At 41.4% G+C, this 19,288-nt stretch overlaps 1 protein-coding gene across 5 annotated transcripts in view; it reads left to right on the top strand.

Moving 5' to 3' along the window:
• Positions 1–19,288, top strand: part of SMAP1 (small ArfGAP 1) — a 167,871-nt gene that overhangs the window by 79,953 nt on the left and 68,630 nt on the right. For 4 of the 5 annotated variants that reach the window (XM_020897079.2, XM_070450215.1, XM_020897082.2 and 1 more), the window contains 3 exons: positions 7,883–7,958; positions 11,365–11,445; positions 17,447–17,527. In XM_020897079.2, the coding sequence (XP_020752738.2) occupies positions 7,883–7,958; positions 11,365–11,445; positions 17,447–17,527 (238 nt within the window). The remainder of the gene's footprint in view (positions 1–7,882; positions 7,959–11,364; positions 11,446–17,446; positions 17,528–19,288) is intronic. The other variant, XM_020897080.2, reaches the window with a different exon arrangement.

The following is a 19,288-nucleotide window of genomic DNA, read 5'->3' as shown; positions in this document are numbered from 1 at the left end:
TCAGCTTTCTTTATGGTCCAACTCTCACATCCATACATGACTACTGGAAGAACCATAGCCTTGACTAGATGGACCTTTGTTGTTGGCAAGATCTTGCTGTTTACAAAAAGATAATCTTAAGGTTGTCAGAAGCATAAAGAGGGATTTTGTCTAGACAAACTTGAGATAGATGACTCCTAATGATAACACCATAAGATGACATCTCTTGGATCATGAGACCAGCTTTTGTATCTAATGTAATACTGTAGTCTTAAAAAAAATTTTTTTTTCTATACTTATTACAGCTACATAATGCTTTTATCCCTTCTTTTAAGTATGAAACACTGTGATTTGGAGCTTGTAATATGGAAACTAGTTAAAGAAAACAAGTCCCCTTTTCTGTATTTCATGGATCATTCTAAAGCTCAATGCTGTTTGAAAAGCCTAACATCTTTGCACTTTTACTGATTTAAATATAGTTGTCTCAAGGAATTAATCTCAAAAATAGGCAAGCAGCTCCTGCAGCTCAATTCCAGGAAAATAAACAACCCAATCAAAAAATGGGCCAAAGAACTAAATAGGCATTTCTCCAAAGAAGACATACAGATGGCTAACAAACACATGAAAAGATGCTCAACGTCACTCATTATCAGAGAAATGCAATCAAAACCACAATGAGGTACCATCTCATGCTGGTCAGAATGACTGCTATCCAAAAGTCTACAAACAATAAATGCTGGAGAGGGTGTGAAGAAAAGGGAACCTTCTTACACTGTTGGTGGGAATGCAAACTAGTACAGCCACTATGGAGAACAGTGTGGAGATTCCTTAAAAAACTGGAAATAGAACTGCCATACGACCCAGCAATCCCACTGCTGGGCATACACACAGAGGAAACCAGAATTAAAAGAGACACGTGTACCCCAATGTTCATCGCAGCACTGTTTATAATAGCCAGGCCATGGAAGCAACCTAGATGTCCATCAACAGATGAATGGATAAGAAAGCTGTGGTACATATACACAATGGAATATTACTCAGCCATTAAAAAGAATACATTTGAGTCAGTTGTAGTGAGGTGGATGAAACTGGAGTCTGTTATATAAAGTGAGGTGAGTCAGAAAGAAAGATAGCAATACAGTATATTAATGCATATATATGGAATTTAGAAAGATGGTAATGATGACCCTATATGCGAGACAGCAAAAGAGACACAGATACAAAGTAGAGACTTTTGGACTCCGTGGGAGAAGGCAAGAGTGGGATGATTTGAGAGAATAGCCCTGAAACATGTATATTACCATATGTGAAACAGATCACCAGGCCAAGTTCGATGCATGAAACCGGTGCACTGGGACAGCACAGAGGGGGGGAGGGAGGTGGGAGGGGGGTTAGGGATGGGAGACACATGTACACCTGTGGCTGATTCATGTCAGTGTATGGCAGAAACCACCACAATATTGTAATTAGCCTCCAATTAATTGAAATTAATTGAAAAGTTTAGAATTAAGAAAAATATGATTGTCTCATCCTTAGAGGCAAGTGGAACCAAACTGAGTACACTGGCATAATAGGGGGCCTCCCTGCATTCATAACAGGATTTGTCACTTTAAGCTTTACCATTTACAGAAGTTAGGTGGAAGCTGCCGTGAAAGTGTAATTTCTCATGTGGCATGTGGTTAATTCTAGGTGGTGTTTGCAAGTGCATGACAAGCGATAAAGCTTTACATTAAGCTTTTCGTTATTAGGATATTTTGTCTTATCTAAAAACTTTAATTACCTCAGTTCCATGAGATCCAGTGTGCACCAGAGCTAATCAGCAGTGCGTGTCCTTGGAGCTTTTGAAAATTTTGCTGCTGTCAGTGGTGTGTGTATGAAATTGGAAGATTTTGTTCTTGGGAATAGGTATTAATTTAATTGTCTTTTAAATAGCATCTTTAAAGAAAGGAAGAAATCTTAAGATACAAATAAATACATGTGAAAAGATAAAACACATAGTGATGGGAACATTTTTCTGGACTTGTCTGATGCAGTCTGTTAGTGTTGAGGATTTTGACAGTAAGTGTGCTGTGCTGAATGGTTTGTGACCATGGCAAGGAGGATATTCTGGGGTGTTTTGTTGTTTGTTTACTAGATCCCCGATCAGCCCCCTACACTTACATTGTCAGTAGTGATATTCCTTACCTGGTCTACTGAAGGCACCACTGTTCTGTTTCTTTTTGTGGCGGAAAGGGGGTGTTGTCCTCTTGATCTGTCAGTTTGAGTAAGTCCTTTTGTCTCAGATGGCACCTGGAGGCTGGAAGATGAAGATCAGTACTCCCCAGTCTCCAAATTTACTGGTTCTTTAGTTGATACTTCTCATTTGCTCTTCTCTTTGAGGCTGATGATAGGCAAGCCGTTCTAGCATTGATGATGCAGCAGTTGTCTGTTTCCTTCTCTGCCGTGGGCCTTGTGTTTGAAGGCCTGTCAGAGCACAGTGATTCATAATAAGAGCTGAGCGTTGGACAGCAGTCGCTCTGTGCCACCCCCTGTTCTGAGGTCTTTCCACACATGAGCATGTTTAATTCTTACTGTGATCTTGTGAAGTGAGTCTTGATATCATCTCTGATTTAAAGGTGAGGAAGCTGAGATAAGTTACACAAAAATACAAGCTAACTTCACTTATTGAATGCTTACTGTTTGTTAGATACTGTGCTGGGTGCTTTATATATATTATCCCCAGTACTGTCAACAACTTTGTGAGATGGAGAATTCTTGCGGTTTTCACTTAGCTAGGTATGAAGAGATCAAGCTTCAAGGTCACAATAACTGCCAGTTAAATAGCAAGTACTACTGGTACCAGAAATGAGGAAGTATGTTGGAGACCATCCTCTTTGAGAATTAGTACTATAGTCAGCATATAATGCAGAATTATTCTCAAGATTTCTCTGGAAAATCCCTCACATTTGCTGCAGTGCCAGTTTGCAGACATGGAGACCCTGTATAAATCCAGTAGAGGTGTCCTTGGCCCACTGGCACTGGAAAAGAATTCAAGAATCAGTGACTGCAGGCCCAGGAGAGGATTCCTGACTCTGTAAATAGAGTTTTATTAGAGCATAGCCTTACCTACTCATTGTCAGCTATCTGTGGCTACATTGCAGCTAAGAATGCAGACGTGAGTGATTGCAGCATAGAACAGCTGTCCCATGAAACCTAAAATATTTGCTGTTTGGCCCTTTAAGAAAAAGTTTGCTGACCCCTGGAATAAATTACTACTTCTTTAGGTGAATGAACAGTCAGGGTTGGGTTGCTTTTGAGACCTGGTACAAAAATACACGAGAGCTGCATGATACATTTTGGTCTAAGAGGCATGGAGGACCAGAGAGCACCCGAGGACGTGGCGTGTCCCCTAAACCACAGTGCTCACTCAGGTGATGCCCGCTTGGCGGTGTGCTTTGTTTGCTTTTTATAAAGCAGTGTTTTATGTTTAATTGTGAGTACTACCCTAGTGCTTTGTCCTGCCTTATGATTTAATTTTTATTTTTTTATGTCCTTGAAAAACAGATAACTGTCATTTGGTGTAGTGTTTTTATTTTTATTTTTTTATTTATTTATTTTTTGATGTAGTGTTTTTAATTCGCTTCAGTTCTGTTCAGTCGCTCAGTTGTGTCTGACTCTTTGCAACCCCATGAACTGCAGCACGTCAAGCCTCCCTGTCATCACCAACTCCCGGAGTCCACCCAGACCCATGTCCGTCGACTCGGTGATGCCATCCAACCATCTCATCCTCTGCCATCCCCTTCTCCTCCTGCCCCCAATCTTTCCCAGCATCAGGGTCTTTTCAAATTAGTCAGCCCTCACATCAGGTGGCCAAAGTATTGTAGTTTCAGCTTCAACATCAGTCCTTCCAATGAACACCCAGGACTGATTGCTTTAGGATGGACTGGTTGGATCTCCTTGCAGTCCAAGGGACTCTCAAGAGTCTTCTCCAACACCACAGTTCAAAAGCATCAATTCTTCAGTGCTCAGCTTTCTTTACCGTCCAACTCTCACATCCATACATGACTGCTGGAAAAACCATAGCCTTGACTAGACGGACCTTTGCTGGCAGAGTAATGTCTCTGCTTTTTAATATGCTATCTAGGTTGGTCATAACTTTCCTTCCAAGGAGTAAGTGTCTTTTAATTTCACTGCAACCACCATCTGCAGTGATTTGGGAGCCCAGAGCAATAAAGTCAGCTACTGTTTCCACTGTTTCCCCATCTATTTCCCATGAAGTGATGGGACTGGATGTCATAATCTTAGTTTTCTGAATGTTGAGCTTTAAGCCAACTTTTTCACTCTTCTCTTTCACTTTCATCAAGAGGCTCTTTAGTTCTTCTTTGCTTTCTGCCATAAGGGTGGTGTCATCTGCATATCTGAGGTTATTGATATTTCTCCCGGCAATCTTGATTCCAGCTTGTGCTTCTTCCAGCCCAGCGTTCCTCATGATGTACTCTGCATATAAGTTAAATAAGCAGGGTGACAGCATACAGCCTTGATGTACTCCTTTTCTTATTTGGAACCAGTCTGTTGTTCCATGTCCAGTTCTAACTGTTGTTTCCTGAACGGCATACAGGTTTCTCAAGAGACAGGTTAGGTGGTCTGGTATTCCTATCTCTTTCAGAATTTTCCACAGTTTATTGTGATCCACACAGTCAAAGGCTTTGGCATAGTCAATAAAGCAGAAATAGATGTTTTTCTGGAACTCTCTTGCTTTTTCGATGATCCAGCGGATGTTGGCAATTTAATCTCTGGTTCCTCTGCCTTTTCTGAAACCAGCTTGAACATCTGGAAGTTTACGGTTCACGTATTGCTGAAGCCTGGCTTGGAGAATTTTGAGCATTACTTTACTAGTGTGTGAGATGAGTGCAATTGTGTGGTAGTTTGTGCATTCTTTGGCGTTGCCTTTCTTTGGGATTGGAATGAAAACTGACCTTTTCCAGTCGTGTGGCCACTGCTGAGTTTTCCAAATTTGTTTTGTTTTCCAAATTTGTTAATTTGCTTACTGCTTAGAAAATTTCAGAGAGGTTTTTTTAGTCATAAACAGAAATGAAACTCTATTGTATTTGAATTACTTACTTAAAATACATTAAGTATAAATTAAGATTTCATGTATATCTGTTATTTCTGAAAATTCACATATTTCATCAGATATTAGTATTGTTTTTTACTCTAAAAGATTATATACTTAAAAATTTGCTCTTTTCAAATACAGTGTTTCTAAAACTATTATAGTTTTCAATTAATTTTAGTTTCACAATGGTGGTTAAATTATTTTTGATACTGTTCTTAATTTTCTGTCTAATATTAGGGTTTTCTTTGGTCATATACAGTGATCTTTCCTTTGTCATAAGCATTTCATAGATGAGAGTATTATCTTTTCAAGCTTTAATATGTAGTATATTTTAAATAATATCCAAAATAGACTGCTGTTTCTGTCATTAGGGAGAAAAAACATCAGTATTACTCTTCTCTCAGGTGTTTAAACATAAAAATTATACTTTAAGAATTTAGATTTTAGTTAAGAAAACCTGTATACATACTATGTAATATTTATATCTAGAAGTAAAGATAATTGCTGTTCTAAAAATAATACAGAATTTTTAAAAACAGTAAACATCTTTCGCCAGGCTTTCCAGGTGGTGCGAGTGATAGAGAACCTGCTTGTCAGTGCAGGAGACCTAAGAGATGACAGGGGTTCCATCTCTGGGTTGGGAAGATCCCCAGGAGGCGGGCATGACAACCCACTCCACTACTCTTGCCTGGAGAGCCCCATTTACAAAAGACCCTGGCAGGCTACAGTCCATGGGGTTGCAAAAAGTTGGACATGACTGAGCGACTTAGCAGTAAGAACTTTAACTTGTCTATTTTGCAGCCTAGTGGGCTATGGTCCATGGGGTCACAAAGAGTTGGAAACAACTGAAGCGAGTTAGCATGCACTCGGCACAAACGTGTTTCATTTTATCCACTGTGAAAATGACATCAATCTAAGTAAATTCTTCTTCTCTCTCCTGTTGTGGCAGTAAATTGTTGTCTTGACAGTAAAAATTGCTCATATATCCACATTCATCCAAAGGGCTGGCTTTTTTGATTTCATTTTATCCTCTTACAAAAACAGAAAAATGTAATATTGAACATGGATTTAAATTCATGTGCAAACTTAGCATTTAGGTTATTTACATGTGAAATAGTTGGAATAAAGCTATGTTATTGCATTTTATGAAAATCTTGGGGTGTTATGGTGATTTTTTGGTACTGACTGCCAAAAATGTTCACATATCTAACTAATCAGCCTTCTGACAGCTCTGGGGCCTTTGACTTGAAAGGATCTCCAAGGCTCTTGAAAATAAAAGTGCTTCCCCCCCCCCCCCCCATTTGGCCTTCTCTAGATAAAAAGGCATTTATTATCATTAGCAGAAATTAAATGACTAATTCACAAATGAACTTGTGGTAACCAGTGGCATCTGAGAGGGTGGATGCTAGACATTCCTGGTTTCCAGTCATCACAGTACCCCCTCCCTTGTACTGTAGAGTAAGAGTACTCCTTAAACTTCCTGTGCCTGGCTTTAGTTGTAAATGTAAAAAACCTCTTTATAGGTTAAGAGGAGAAAAAGAGGTAGTGTGAAGTGCCTTTCATATACACAGTTTATAGAGAGCTGTCTTTACAAATGGCTTTCAGTTATTCAGCTTGCTTAATAAGTTGAGCGTTTAGATTTCCTTTGTCTCACTCGCCTTCCCTGGCCCCTTTGACAGCTCTCTCTCAGTGCCCACTGTGTACTGGTCGGTCAACTCTCGCTACTACCTGTGGCCTCAGCTGTCAGTTTAAAGAGCTTCTGTTAACTTCCAATAAGGAGCAACTGACTGAAAGTGTACTGTTTTACTGCTTCAGGTTGCTTTTCTTTGAACAGAGGATGTCTTAATCTGGGGATCCATAGAGAGACTGTATTTCAGTGTGGTTCATTTCCTTTGTAGTTCTGTGTATTTTATTTTATGCGTTTAAAAGCACTGTCTCAGAAAGGAGTCCACAGGCTTTATTTGACTATCAAAGAGGTTCATGGTACTAAAAAATAAAAAAGTTCAGAATCCTTGATGGAAGAAGTCCCATAAAACAGTTGTTGGTTGACTGGTAGGAGAAGTCATCTGTATCAGCTGACCCAAAACTCCTGAATCCCACTAGAAGTGATTCACCCATCAACAAATAAGGCTGGTCCACTCAACTTCAAAAAATTAAATAGCACTGACATTGGTTTTAGCTTTTTGACTTTTCCATTTCTAGAAAGCTTTGTAGGAAAAGATTGGTCGCCATTCTTCTAAGATACAGTGGATCCTCACTGATGCAGTCAGAGGCAGCCATGTGTGGTGGGAAAGGACATAAGTATTGAAATCACAGTTGTCTGCTCTTTCTGAGTTGCTGATTCCTCCTCTGTGATATGGAGATTATAATATGCACATGACTGCATGGAGGAGAGATTAAAGGAAAACTGTGGCTAGCGCACCAGCCCGGCATCTGGTATGCTGTGGTTACCACAGGAGTGTTAGTTTCTTTATTTAAACTGAAAATCCAAAATGAACCTTAATTTAGTGTTGAGTGGGGAGGAAGGGTAAGAGGCTGAGGATTGTGGGGGAACTGAGAAATGTGGTTACTTTTCTGTTTCGAATTTGGCTGAGTGGTTTTGTTGAATGGGAGAAATTTCCTGAACAAGATAGATTCTTTGGCAGAAGGAAAAGTAGGTTATAGAATTTAGTTGTGGAAATAGTGTGTGAGGAAAGTACAGATTGGGGGGTAGGAGTATTGAATTTAGAGTCTGGGCTTTGTGGAATGAATAAAGGGGAGTGTACATGTCACTGAACTCATGCTTTTCCTTAAGTTATCTGTTTTCAGAGCAGTGGAATTTTTCATCAGAGATAAATATGAAAAGAAGAAATACTACGATAAAAATGCTATAGCTATTACAAATGTAAGTAAAATCTTCATCTCTATCACCAGTTGATGTTTGTTGAGTATATTTTGAAATTTTAACATGTGGCTCAATTTATTTATTGTAAAATTGTAAATTTGTAAAAATGTCCTGGTTACATACATTAAAAATTTGAACATTGGGAGTTTTTGTCACAAAGTCAGCTTTCATAAAGCAGAACTCTTGATTCAGAAAGGAGCATCTTCTTAAGTAAGCGTCTAATAACTGCTTAAATGGCATTAAGTTAATTTTATGAAATCTGCGTAAAGACACTAATTGAAAAATTGAGGAGAGAAAATTATTTTATTGGACTGTGGAAACGAATGGAAAAGGCAAATTTGTCTTCTTCTAAGGGCCTTGGTGGATCTGACCAGATGTGTTTATTAAAACGCAGCATTTTTTCTTTTTTCCAGAACAGCTTTATCTTACTTTGGTCCAAAATAGAAAACACAGTTGTTTGCACTATGTTTGCAAACAATCAACAAGGGAGTTATGCATTAATTATTCTGATGAAATCATGATGCTGCTCCTGTTTATAATCATGATGCTGCTCCTATTTATCTGTGTTTATCACAGCACCTTCCCAGGTGGTGCTGGTGGTAAGGAACCTGCCTGCCAGTGCAGGAGGCGTGAGACGCAGGTTTGATTTCTGGGTGGGGAAGACCCCCTGGAGGAGGGCATGGCCACGCACTCTAGTATTCTTGCCTGGAGGATTCCTGTGGACAGGATAGCCTGGTGGGCTACAGTCCGTAGCTTTACAGATAGTCGGACAGTACTGAAGTAACTTAGCATGCATGAATCACAGCACCAGGTGGTCTTATGGGAAAGTGCTTTAAAGCCTGAGTGCCTGAGAAGCAGATGTCTCTTTAACGTGAGGTGTCCCCTATCAGACAAGGTTTTGTTGACCTTTTTCCTGCACATGATGAGCGAAAACATAGCCTTTTAATTGGTTATTATCAGGCATTTGTTCCCTAATAGTTGAGACCTTGCTGTAATGATCAAATGTTTTATTACTGTTTCTTTTTAAGTTTCTTTTTTTGATAAATTTTCTTATCCCAGTTAAATACCATTTAAGGCTAGTTGTCTCTATTGTTGCAGTCATTTTTTCGGGGGAGGGGGGTCTTTGATTCCTCAGTTCAGTCTCTCAGTCATGTCCGACTCTTTGCGACCCCATGAACCACGCAGCACGCCAAGCCTCCCTGTCCATCACCAACTCCCAGAGTCCACCCAAACACATATCCATTGAGTTGGTGATGCCGTCCAACCATCTCATCCTCTGTCATCTCCTTCTCCTCCCATCTTCAATCTTCCCCAACATCAGGGTCCTTTCCAATGAGTCAGTTCTTCACATCAAGTGGCCAAAGTATTGGAGCTTCAGCTTCAGCATCAGTCCTTCCAATGAATATTCAGGGTTGATTTCCTTTAGGATTGACTGGTTTGACCTCCTTGCAGTCCAAGGGACTCTCAAGAGTCTTCTCCAACACCACAGTTCAAAAGCATCAGTTCTTCGGCACTCAACTTGCTTTATGGTCCAACTCGCACATCTGTACGTGACTACTGGAAAAACCATAGCTTTGACAAGATGGACCTTTGTTGGCAAAGTAATGTCTCTGCTTTTTAACATGTTGTCTAGGTTGGTCATAACTTTTCTTCCAAGGAGCAAGTGTCTTTTAATTTCATGGCTGCAGTCACCATCTGCAGTGATTTTGGAGCCCAAGAAAATAAAGTCTGTCACTCTTTCCACTGTTTCCCCATCCCTTTGCTATAAAGTGATGGGACTGGATGCCACGATCTTAGTTTTCTGAATGTTGAGTTTTAAGCCAACTTTCTCACTCTCCTCTTTTACGTTCATTGAGAGGCTCTTTAGTTCCTCTTTGCTTTCTGTCATAAGGATGGTGTCATCTCTGTATCTGAGGTTATTGATTTTTCCCAGCAATCTTGATTCCAGTTTGAATCAAGATTCCATGAACAGTGAACATCTTAATTTTAAAAGTGGCCAAATCAGTTATCATCCTCTCAGGAGGAGAAAAAATACTTCTACAGTGAATTATCTTGAATTAGTAACACTCAACATATTAAGTGCCTTTATTTCGTTGTTATATTTTTATGTTCAGCTTTTACATAAATTTGGGCAAAAAGGTTTTTATGATACAGGTTACCATCTTAAGTGATTTTATGTGCTTTTTTAATCTCTTGTTTTCTCCATATCTCTAGCAGGGAAATGTCCAGTGGGATAATTTAGTTTTGCAGCTGGTCTTTAAGGCACAGTTTGTCTTATTAAATATTTTCTTCTATGTGTAATTTCAGTTAGTTGTCATTGAATGGCTAGTTTGTATACTTTTAACAGAGCTAACAGTGTGCCAGCGAAGACCCTCTAAAGATTATGGGCTTGGGTTGTGATTCAGAATTGCAGCCATAACTAACTCAGTAACAGGCAGGTTGAATGAGAACTTAGCATCTCACATTGTTACTTTGACATTGCGTAATGACCTTTCTGTAATAGCACCTTTTATTTTTAAAGACTGCTCATAGGCACTATTGATGTGATAGAGCAATACAGAGATGTCAGTTTAACAGCTCCAAAGATCTACTACACATTTTGTAAACGTATTTCAGTTATATTTTGGCAGTAAAGAGAGCAGGAAGATTATGCTTCCATTAAAGTGATAACCATGCTTGTAGGAATTGGGTAAGATGATTGAAAAGACTTTTAGGTGAAATTATCTCTGTATAAATTGCCTTTGCATATGTAACTGCCTTTGCATATATAACTGTCTCACAGTGCTTTGGGGCAGTTCCGCCAGCGCAGCCCTGGGAGTGGTGTTTGTGGGCACGGGGCTCCAAGAAGCCAGTGTACACATGGCTTTATAGTAAGCCTGCTGCTTAGCTGTTACACTGCCTTAATTCACTCTTTCTGCTCCCAGCCTTCTTTCTGTTTTCTTAAACAGTTGATTAAAATGTTCGTTAACTTTTACTGTTTCAGCTCTGTGTTATTTTCCATTCTTAAAGCAATTATGGTCAGTGGGAACAAGGTCTCATTCGTGCTGTCCAGCCACTTGGAACAGCGTGTCAGAGCGTGAGCACTCGGGCAGCAACACTGACGGAAAGAGAACCGCCAGACACGCTTAATTGTTTCTCAGATACTTAGGGGATGATCTTGTCTGAGTGCATTTTAAATTTTATGTTAGAGTGAAATGCATTTTAAATCATACACTTTTTTGTAATAAATACTTTTACCTACAGAAGTACTTTAAAAGCAGCACTCTTCTTGGTGCATTACTTTCCTTTAACATATTTCTAAGTGCTTCTGTAGCTCAGAAATGCATGAGTGTTTCTTTCCTGTGCCTGTAATTCTGATTCCTTTCTTTTTGTTTTTCCCTCCTGACTTCGCACCTGCATTCCACAGATCGCTTCCTCTGATGCTCCTCTTCAGCCTTTGGTATCCTCTCCTTCTCTACAAGCTGCTGTTGAGAAAAACAAATTGGAGGTATGGTGGTGTTCTAGCCAGCTGTGTCCATGCGCTCGGTGTGAACGTGCCATCATTTGGGATGCTGTAATAGTTGCTTATGCTTTGAATGGTCTCCAGTATTAAATACATTAAATACAATAATTTTAAGACCACTTTCCTATGCTATAGGTAGGATTAAAGAGCTTTAATCTTTATTTAATTTCAGAATGACTAATTTATCGGTACCATAGATATATCTCAGCATTTAATAAGCAATTAGTTTTTTGCTGTTGTTTCCATAACCACCTTAGGCTTAAAGGGACTTTTCTGTAATTGCTGTTGAATTCTTTGATTTACTGGGAAGAGTCTTTGGTTGAAATTGTTCTTTCTATGACTGTCATTGTCAACTCTTGAAGAACGTTGATGTCATGTTGCCGTTTAAGCCACGGTGGCCACACGATGCAGCGTGTGCGTGGAGTCCTGGCTGCAGGGTGATGGCTGTGGGGTGTGTGGGTGGGAGTGGGAAGGCAGCGCGGCGCTGCACCACTGTGGACTTCAAACTCATCCCTAGAGATAGTGGAAGGTTTTTATTTTTTTGACTCTTTTTATCTTTTTTTTGTTGTTATAATGACCATAGTGAATTTGAGACATCCTTTGCCTCACACTTTTTCTGTGTCTCCTCATTGCTAAATGACCTCTGCTGTGGAGACACCTCCATCTAACAGAGGAAGATGGGGACCTTCACAGGGGTGTCTGACACAGCCGAATGGGGGCCGTGATTTCTGAGCCCTCACGGCGCCGCTCTGGCCCAGGGCCCGCCCTCTGATGCGTCTACAGTCTTCCTGGACGTTCACTGTGAGGACTGGGGTCAGTCGGAGCAGAGACAGCATCCTGTGAAGAAAGCCTGCGGGCAGAGCAGGCTGAGCAGGGTCTGCGGGAGAAGGCAGGCTGGGGCACCTGTGGCCGGGGGAGAAGTGGGGGAGAAGCGTCCTGGGAGCCCGTTGGTGCGTCTGGGCTTTGACCCGAGGGCCCTGGCTCCTCAGTGCCTTCCACGGGCAGAACGAGCATCCGGAACCGATTCTCACCTCTGAATTGTCTGCTCCACCATCTCCAGAGAGGGAACTTTCTTCTGCTGGATGTAGAAGAGGCCTGAGGACCTGTTGCTCTGGCTCAGGGGTAGAATGATGGGAGCATTCTATCTGGACTGGAGGCAGAGGCAGTGGAAGGGAGAGTGGTCGTCAAAGACCTGGAGCAGGTCAGGTCCATGAGGGGTATGATGAGTGACTCCTGGCTGCAGGCCTGAGCATCTCAGCAGATGATGCGCTGTCCAGGGAGAAGGGATCCAGGCTGAGGAGGAGGAGCAGCTTTGAGGTGAGAGCAGGGAGGCGGTGGACTTCAGAGTTGGGTATGTTGAGTGTGCGGTGACCGCACAGCGGTGAGGGGTCTGGCAGGAGCTTGGGGACACAGGTCTGGAGGCCGAGGAGAGAGCCCGGTCAGAGGAGTGCGGCCCGCGGACCGTGTGCTAAGTGGAGACATGAAAGCGGAAAGCTGGGCACACTTGAACCTCACTGCACAGCCAGGGGGCCCCCAGGAGACAGTGAGGGCTGGTTTGGGGCGTGGAGGGTGTGGTTGGAGCCAGAGAGACTCGGGTGGTCAGGAGCAGAGCCGGAGCCCTGCAGGAGGCGGAGGGGGCCTCGAGGGTGTGGAAGGGTGGCCGCGGTGCCTGTTCAGAGGGTGGAAACCCTCAGGTCACGGGTCTGCTGTGTGTCGCTGGCCGCCAGGTCCTGGAAAGCGGGGTCTCACCTGACTGAGCGACGTCATCTTGCCTGACAGCATTTAGACACCAGGGGGCCCTTCAGGACAGTCTGTCAGAAAGTTTATTCATGCTGTTTTTTTCTTACCCTCTTAAAATTTCTAATTTTCCTTATGTTTTATAATGTGTATAATAGAGTACTACATGTGCTTTACTAATAAATACATATATATATTGAATATGTATGTGAACAACATTTTAAGACAGAAGTGTATAATAAAAAACTTTAGAGACCTTATCTTTAATGAACCCAAGATCTACTTTTCTTTGCCTTATAGGACTTGAACACTTTTTCCTGTTCTCTTTTGCAGAAGGTCTCCTATTTCACTATATCATTTGACTATGTAATAACCAAATTTCAGGAACTACTGTTTTGAAATATCAAACGCTGCTGTGTTTTATTCTTGCTGAGAAAATAGTTTAAAACAACTTAGATTCTCACAATACTCTGGTCTGTCAGCAGCTTTTGATTCTAAAGATGGGTGTTATCTGTAGGTCAAACTATATGATCTGCGTTTAGAGCACCCCCCCTTTTTTTTTTGAGAAAACATAGAAAATGAAAGTTTAATAATGCTCACTAAGCGTTAGGGTCCTAGAAAGGTCTACCACTGGTGCATCTTAGCTTATTTATAAGATTTTGAATATTGCTTGTTTCATAGAGTGGTTAAAACTAATCTATTCAGAGCACATTTATCTACCTTTTCTAGCAGCTCTGGTTTTGAGGCATTCCCAGGAGAGAGAGAGAGAGAGAGATTTGTCTCCCAGAAAGAATTTACAGAAATTTTTCAGGTTTCTGTTCATCCTACTAAGAGCCAAAGAAGAAATAGCAACTGCTTTAACAACTCATCAGAAGCATTGATACTAAAGATTTATTTCCTCCAACCTAAAAATATATATATATATATTTACCATTCCCTTTGGAAACATATCTTAAATAGGTCAGTCACCTGATGAGTTGCCTGGCTTTAAGTTCCTTATTTTTGTCTTCTTTCTTTATTATTAAAAATAATTTTTTTGTATTTATACTTATTTTGTATCGAGGCATAGCCTGTTAACAAACAGTGTTGTGGTAGTTTTAGGTGAGCAGAGAAGGGACTCAGCCGTACGTGCACTACATGTGTCCTCTCTCCCCTCGACCCCCCTCCCATCCAGGCTGCAGCATGGCTGAGCGGAGTCCCCTGTGCTATACCGTAGGCCCTTGTTGGTTGTCCGTTTTAAACATTGCAGTGAGCACACGTCCATCCCAGACTTCTAATTATCCCTTCCCCCACCCTCCCTCTGCCAACAACCATGAGTTCCTTCTCGAGTCGGGAGTCTGTTTCTGTTTTGTAGGTTCATTTGTGTCATTTCTTTTTAGATTCCACATATAAAGGATGTCACATGATATTTTTCCGTCTCTAACTTACTTCACTCAGTGTGACACTCTCTCGGTCCATCCGTGTTGCTGCAAATGGCTGTTTCACTCTTTTTGATGGCTGAGTAATACTCCATCGTCTGTATGTACCACGTCTCCTTTATCCATCCTCTGTTGGTGGGTATGCAGGTTGCTTCCATGTCTTGGCTGTTTTAAACAGTGCTGCAGTGAACATTGGGTACATGTATCTTTTGGGATCATGTTTTTCTCTGGATACATGCCGAGAAGCAGGATTGCAGAGTCATGTGGTCTCTCTGTTTTTAGTTTTTTAAGGAATCTCCATCTGTTCTCCATAGCGACTGTACCTGTTTCCATCCCCATCAATAGTATAGGATTCCCTTCTCTCCACACCCTCTCCAGCTTTTGTTGTTTGTGGATATTTTGATGATGGCCATTTTGGCTAGAACCCATATTTTTAATGTGACTTCAAGGCTCATGTCATAAAATTGTTGCTTACAGCCATGTTTTGACAACTGAAATTCCAGTATTCAAGACATCAAATCATGCTCTCCCTCAGTTAAACACAGCTAGCTGGTTTAATTTGGGTTTCCCTTGTGGCTCAGCTGGTAAAGAATCCACCTGCAATGCGGGAGACCTTGGTTCAATCCCTGGGTTGGGAAGATCCCCTGGAGAAGGGAAAGGCTAGGGAAAGATTTACTCAGCGTGGCCCTGCTCATCAGAACAAGACCCAGTTTCCCCCACAGTCAGTCTCTCCCATCAGGAAGCTTCCATAAACCTTTTATCCTTATCTGTCAGAGGTCAGACCAGATGAAAACCATCATCACAGAAAACCAATCAAACTGATCACATGGACCACGGTCACATGAGCCACACCATGTTCTGACAAAACGTGATCCACTGGAGAAGGGAATGGCAAAAGTTTTGGTATTCTTGCCTTGAGAACCCCATGAACAGTATGAAAAGGCAAAAACCCTAAAGGAAACCAGTCCTGAATATTCATTGGAAGGACTGATGCTGAAGCTGAAACTCAAGTAATTTGGCCACCTGACGGGAAGAACTGACTCATTAGAAAAGACCCCGGTGCTGGGAAAGATTGAAGGTGGGAGGAGAAGGGGACAACAGAGGATGACATCACTGTCTTGATGGATTTGAGTTCGAGTAAGCTCCGGGAGTTGGTGATGGACAGGGAGGCCTGGCGTGCTGTAGTCCATGGGGTCGGAAAGAGTCGGACACAACTGAGCGACTGAACTGAACCAGTTTAATTGATTTTTGGTGATTTCAGTTGTACCCACCAGTCGTGGTGATGAGAGACGGGCTTCTTCCCCTTCTCATGACTGTGACATCCTTGATAAATAACTAAGAGCTTTGAGAGGCTGCAGGACCATCCACCTCCAGCATGTTAGTGAGGATGTCCAGTTATGTTGCTTTCCTCCCTAAACTTGACTGGTGTCTGGACAACATTTCATGACACCTGAAGGACTTTTGCACATCCTGTTTATTTGTCACTTGCACAGTGGCGGTGATAGTCCTTACCTTGGAAGGACCTTGTGCGGGTCTCAGCGAGGCGCGTGGTGTCGAGCCCTTGAGCGGGGCTCAGGAGGTGCCCGCTGTCCCGTGGGGAGGGCGGCGTGGGAAGCAGAGCCCACTGGACGGCCGCGAGCACGGAGGCTCCGCAGCCCCTCCGCCCTGCTGCGGTGGGCTCTGCAGCACTTCCCTGAGAGTTTGTTTCTGCCTTTGTAAAGTGGCTATCCTGACTTTCTTCTGACATTGTTATAGACGTTAACTTAGACAGTAGGTGCTTCTCACAGTGCCTGGCCCATAGGAGCTTTAATTATATCTCTGCCATTTGGCCTGGGAATTGCTGGTATTGACTTTCCCAGTTTACAAATAGTAAAGATTCTTCTCTCGAGAGAGGTGGTGTCAAGCACTATTTTTAAAGGCACAGGTGCAGATGCAACATTTAGGCATTTTCACCAAGTTTCATGTGTTTATCATCCTGCCTTTTCTAGGTTCGGCAGTTTATCCTTTCATGTTTGGTACCAGGGAGCTAAGGTCTAGATCAGCACTCGGTTGCATTATCACCAGATTGCAGATTTCTGGCATCTCTTCCCTCCATATGCCTTACAAATGCTCGTTGTTTAATCTGCTTCATCTTCCTTTCCCCACCTGTTTATAGACCTTAAGTTTTTATTATTATATCTTATTTCATCCTTCTTGAAAATGCAAATTGTGAACTTTATAGCATCATTATAGTTTACCTCAACTGGGTTGGATCAAATATGCAAACCAGTCAGTTGGCTCTGGTCCCCAAGCACTGTCTTCAACATTATTTTCATGAGAAAATTATCATATTTGCCCTTTAAAAATATAACACTATGGTGATTGAAAAAAAATTAGTGATTTTGCATTTTTCTTCTCATGTTTACATGTTGTAATCTGCCTTCATTTGGTTGATAAAGAATTCTGTTTTATGAGTTAGTTTATGTTTTTTTCATATTCAAATTTCAGCTTCATGGTTGCTGTTAGGAAGCCTAACTTTATGTAAAGATGCATTGAGAATTTATTGAATAGAAATTGCATTTGCTTTAAACAAATTCTGAAATATCAAAGAAGTTCTAAATTGTCTCATTTCTGTCTTAATTTTTTAAGGAAAGTTATTCTTTATTGTGTTATTAACGTACTTGATGACAGTATGAATTTGCTCTGCTTTCTTTCATATCTCAGTATCACTGAATAGTGTCATCATTGAAATTTGTACTCTATTCAAATGATGACTCCAACTAATAAAAATGTATGAAGAGCTGACATTTAAAAAAAAAGTAAACTTATCAAAACTTTTGGCTGTGTTTTAGAAAGAAAAGGAAAAAAAAAAGGAAGAGAGAAAGAAAGAAAAGGAGCCAGAAAAGCCTACAAAACCTCTTACAACCGAAAAGGTAAAATCTCTTCTTTTTTTTTAACCCACCCAGGTTACAACCTTACCTGTATAGTTATATATGGACGATTTGGTGATATTCATGATGTGCAATAATCATTCTTTCAACCAGTGTTTGTAGAGTGTGTCCTGTATCTGTCTTGCCCTGTACGACTTGTAATCAGGTACGTATGTGTGGGTACAGATTCCTGTGAGTTCCTCAAGGGCAGGTATTATTCCTGATGTAAAGAGCGGTGGTGGTAGCTTTCTTGCACTGACTTCACAATCAGGAAAGTTGAGAGAGTGCAGAGGGACCCCTGCAGAGGCCTTCAGAAGACACGCCACGCTGAGTGTAGCACCTGAGTGGACTGAAGTGCAGGTAGGGTTGAGGTTGTGAGGTGGGAGTGTGTCCCGTGGGGAGAACACCTCAAGGACATAGAAGCCGAACGTAGACAGAGTTTATTTAGCAAAGAGTGAGTAATAGAGTGAAGAAAGATCTATGTCTGTGTATAGAAAGTCGTGGGAAAGAGGCCAGAATGGTAGATTAAGCTCAAATTGTAGAGGACTTTAAAGTCCAGATTGATTCTTTTTGAAGGAAAGGCTGTGGATTCTTTTGGAAGGTTCTTTTGCAGTGATGAGCAGGAGAGATGTGATCAGGCCTACGGATTTTTGTAAAGGACTTGGTTAAATAATCCTGGTGGCTTGGCTCTAAATGCATTTCCTCACACAAGAATGGAAGCATGGAAAGAGGATTATTAGTAAAGAGAGCATGTCCTTGATTTTAATTGTTGCAGTGTGAATAGTCGACTTTATGAAGGCATAAATTAAATAGTACAAATTGCATTCATTTGAAGTGTCCAAGTCAGTATTCACTGGCTCTTTGTCCATCACATTTATTAGAATAGCCTATACCTTCAGAAAGTTATAAACGTGCCTTCAGCATTTAAGACATGCTGCTAAGACTCCCAAGGATCGTCAGTCTTTATGTAGCACCCCCCGCCGTCCACCATCGGCACCTTCACCTCCCTCCTAGTGTGTGTCCCCTTAACCCTCGCCCCCCTCCCAGTACCAGGCAGACTTGTCTGTTGCCCCCTGAACACACTTCCCATCTCCCTTCACTGAACTGCCTAGCCAAGGCTGTCCTTTGCTCTCCCACAACTTACCTAGGCCTCCACCTTGTCCATGAAGGTCCTCTAACCACTCCAAGTAGATGCACTTTCTCCCTTCCTCAGAATTCCGGGGACATTGTCATACATTTGACTTTATTATTTCCTACCTCATTTGATTCTTTAATTATATTGTTAGATCAGTTTCTTTGCCTAACACAGGATGCATCCAGGTTTTGTTTCAGTCAGATGTTAAATATTATAAAACTTTTTATAAGGAGTGATTAAGTTAGTAATTATAACTCCAGTTACTTAAATGGCTTCAATTCTCCTCTGGAAACTTTCTCTTCTCAGTAAGAAGCTGTAAGTGAAATCTCTTAATAGTGTTCTATTTGATTACAAAGGAATTTAAAAATCACTGGTAGGTTTTATCTATGTTTCCAAAAGTTGAAAATGTCAGAGTTTATATAATGCCTTATTGTTGTACTTGGAAAGATTTAAAATTTAACCACTTTTGAAACATATTTTTTCTCTTTAAAAAAATGACCTTGTCTTTCGCTGTCTTGCGTGTAAGTGCCTGCCTTCCGTTGCCTGCTGTGGGAAGGGGCCGCCAGGTGGCTGTGAGCAGGCTGTGATTGCGGGTGTGACAGGAGCACTTCCGGGGTGGGAACGGAGGA

Source organism: Odocoileus virginianus, chromosome 19 (assembly GCF_023699985.2).
Source record: "Odocoileus virginianus isolate 20LAN1187 ecotype Illinois chromosome 19, Ovbor_1.2, whole genome shotgun sequence".
NCBI classification, from domain to species: Eukaryota; Metazoa; Chordata; class Mammalia; order Artiodactyla; family Cervidae; genus Odocoileus; species Odocoileus virginianus.
The sequence above is the reverse complement of the archived record's forward strand: the minus strand, read 5'-3'. Positions and strand labels throughout refer to the sequence as shown.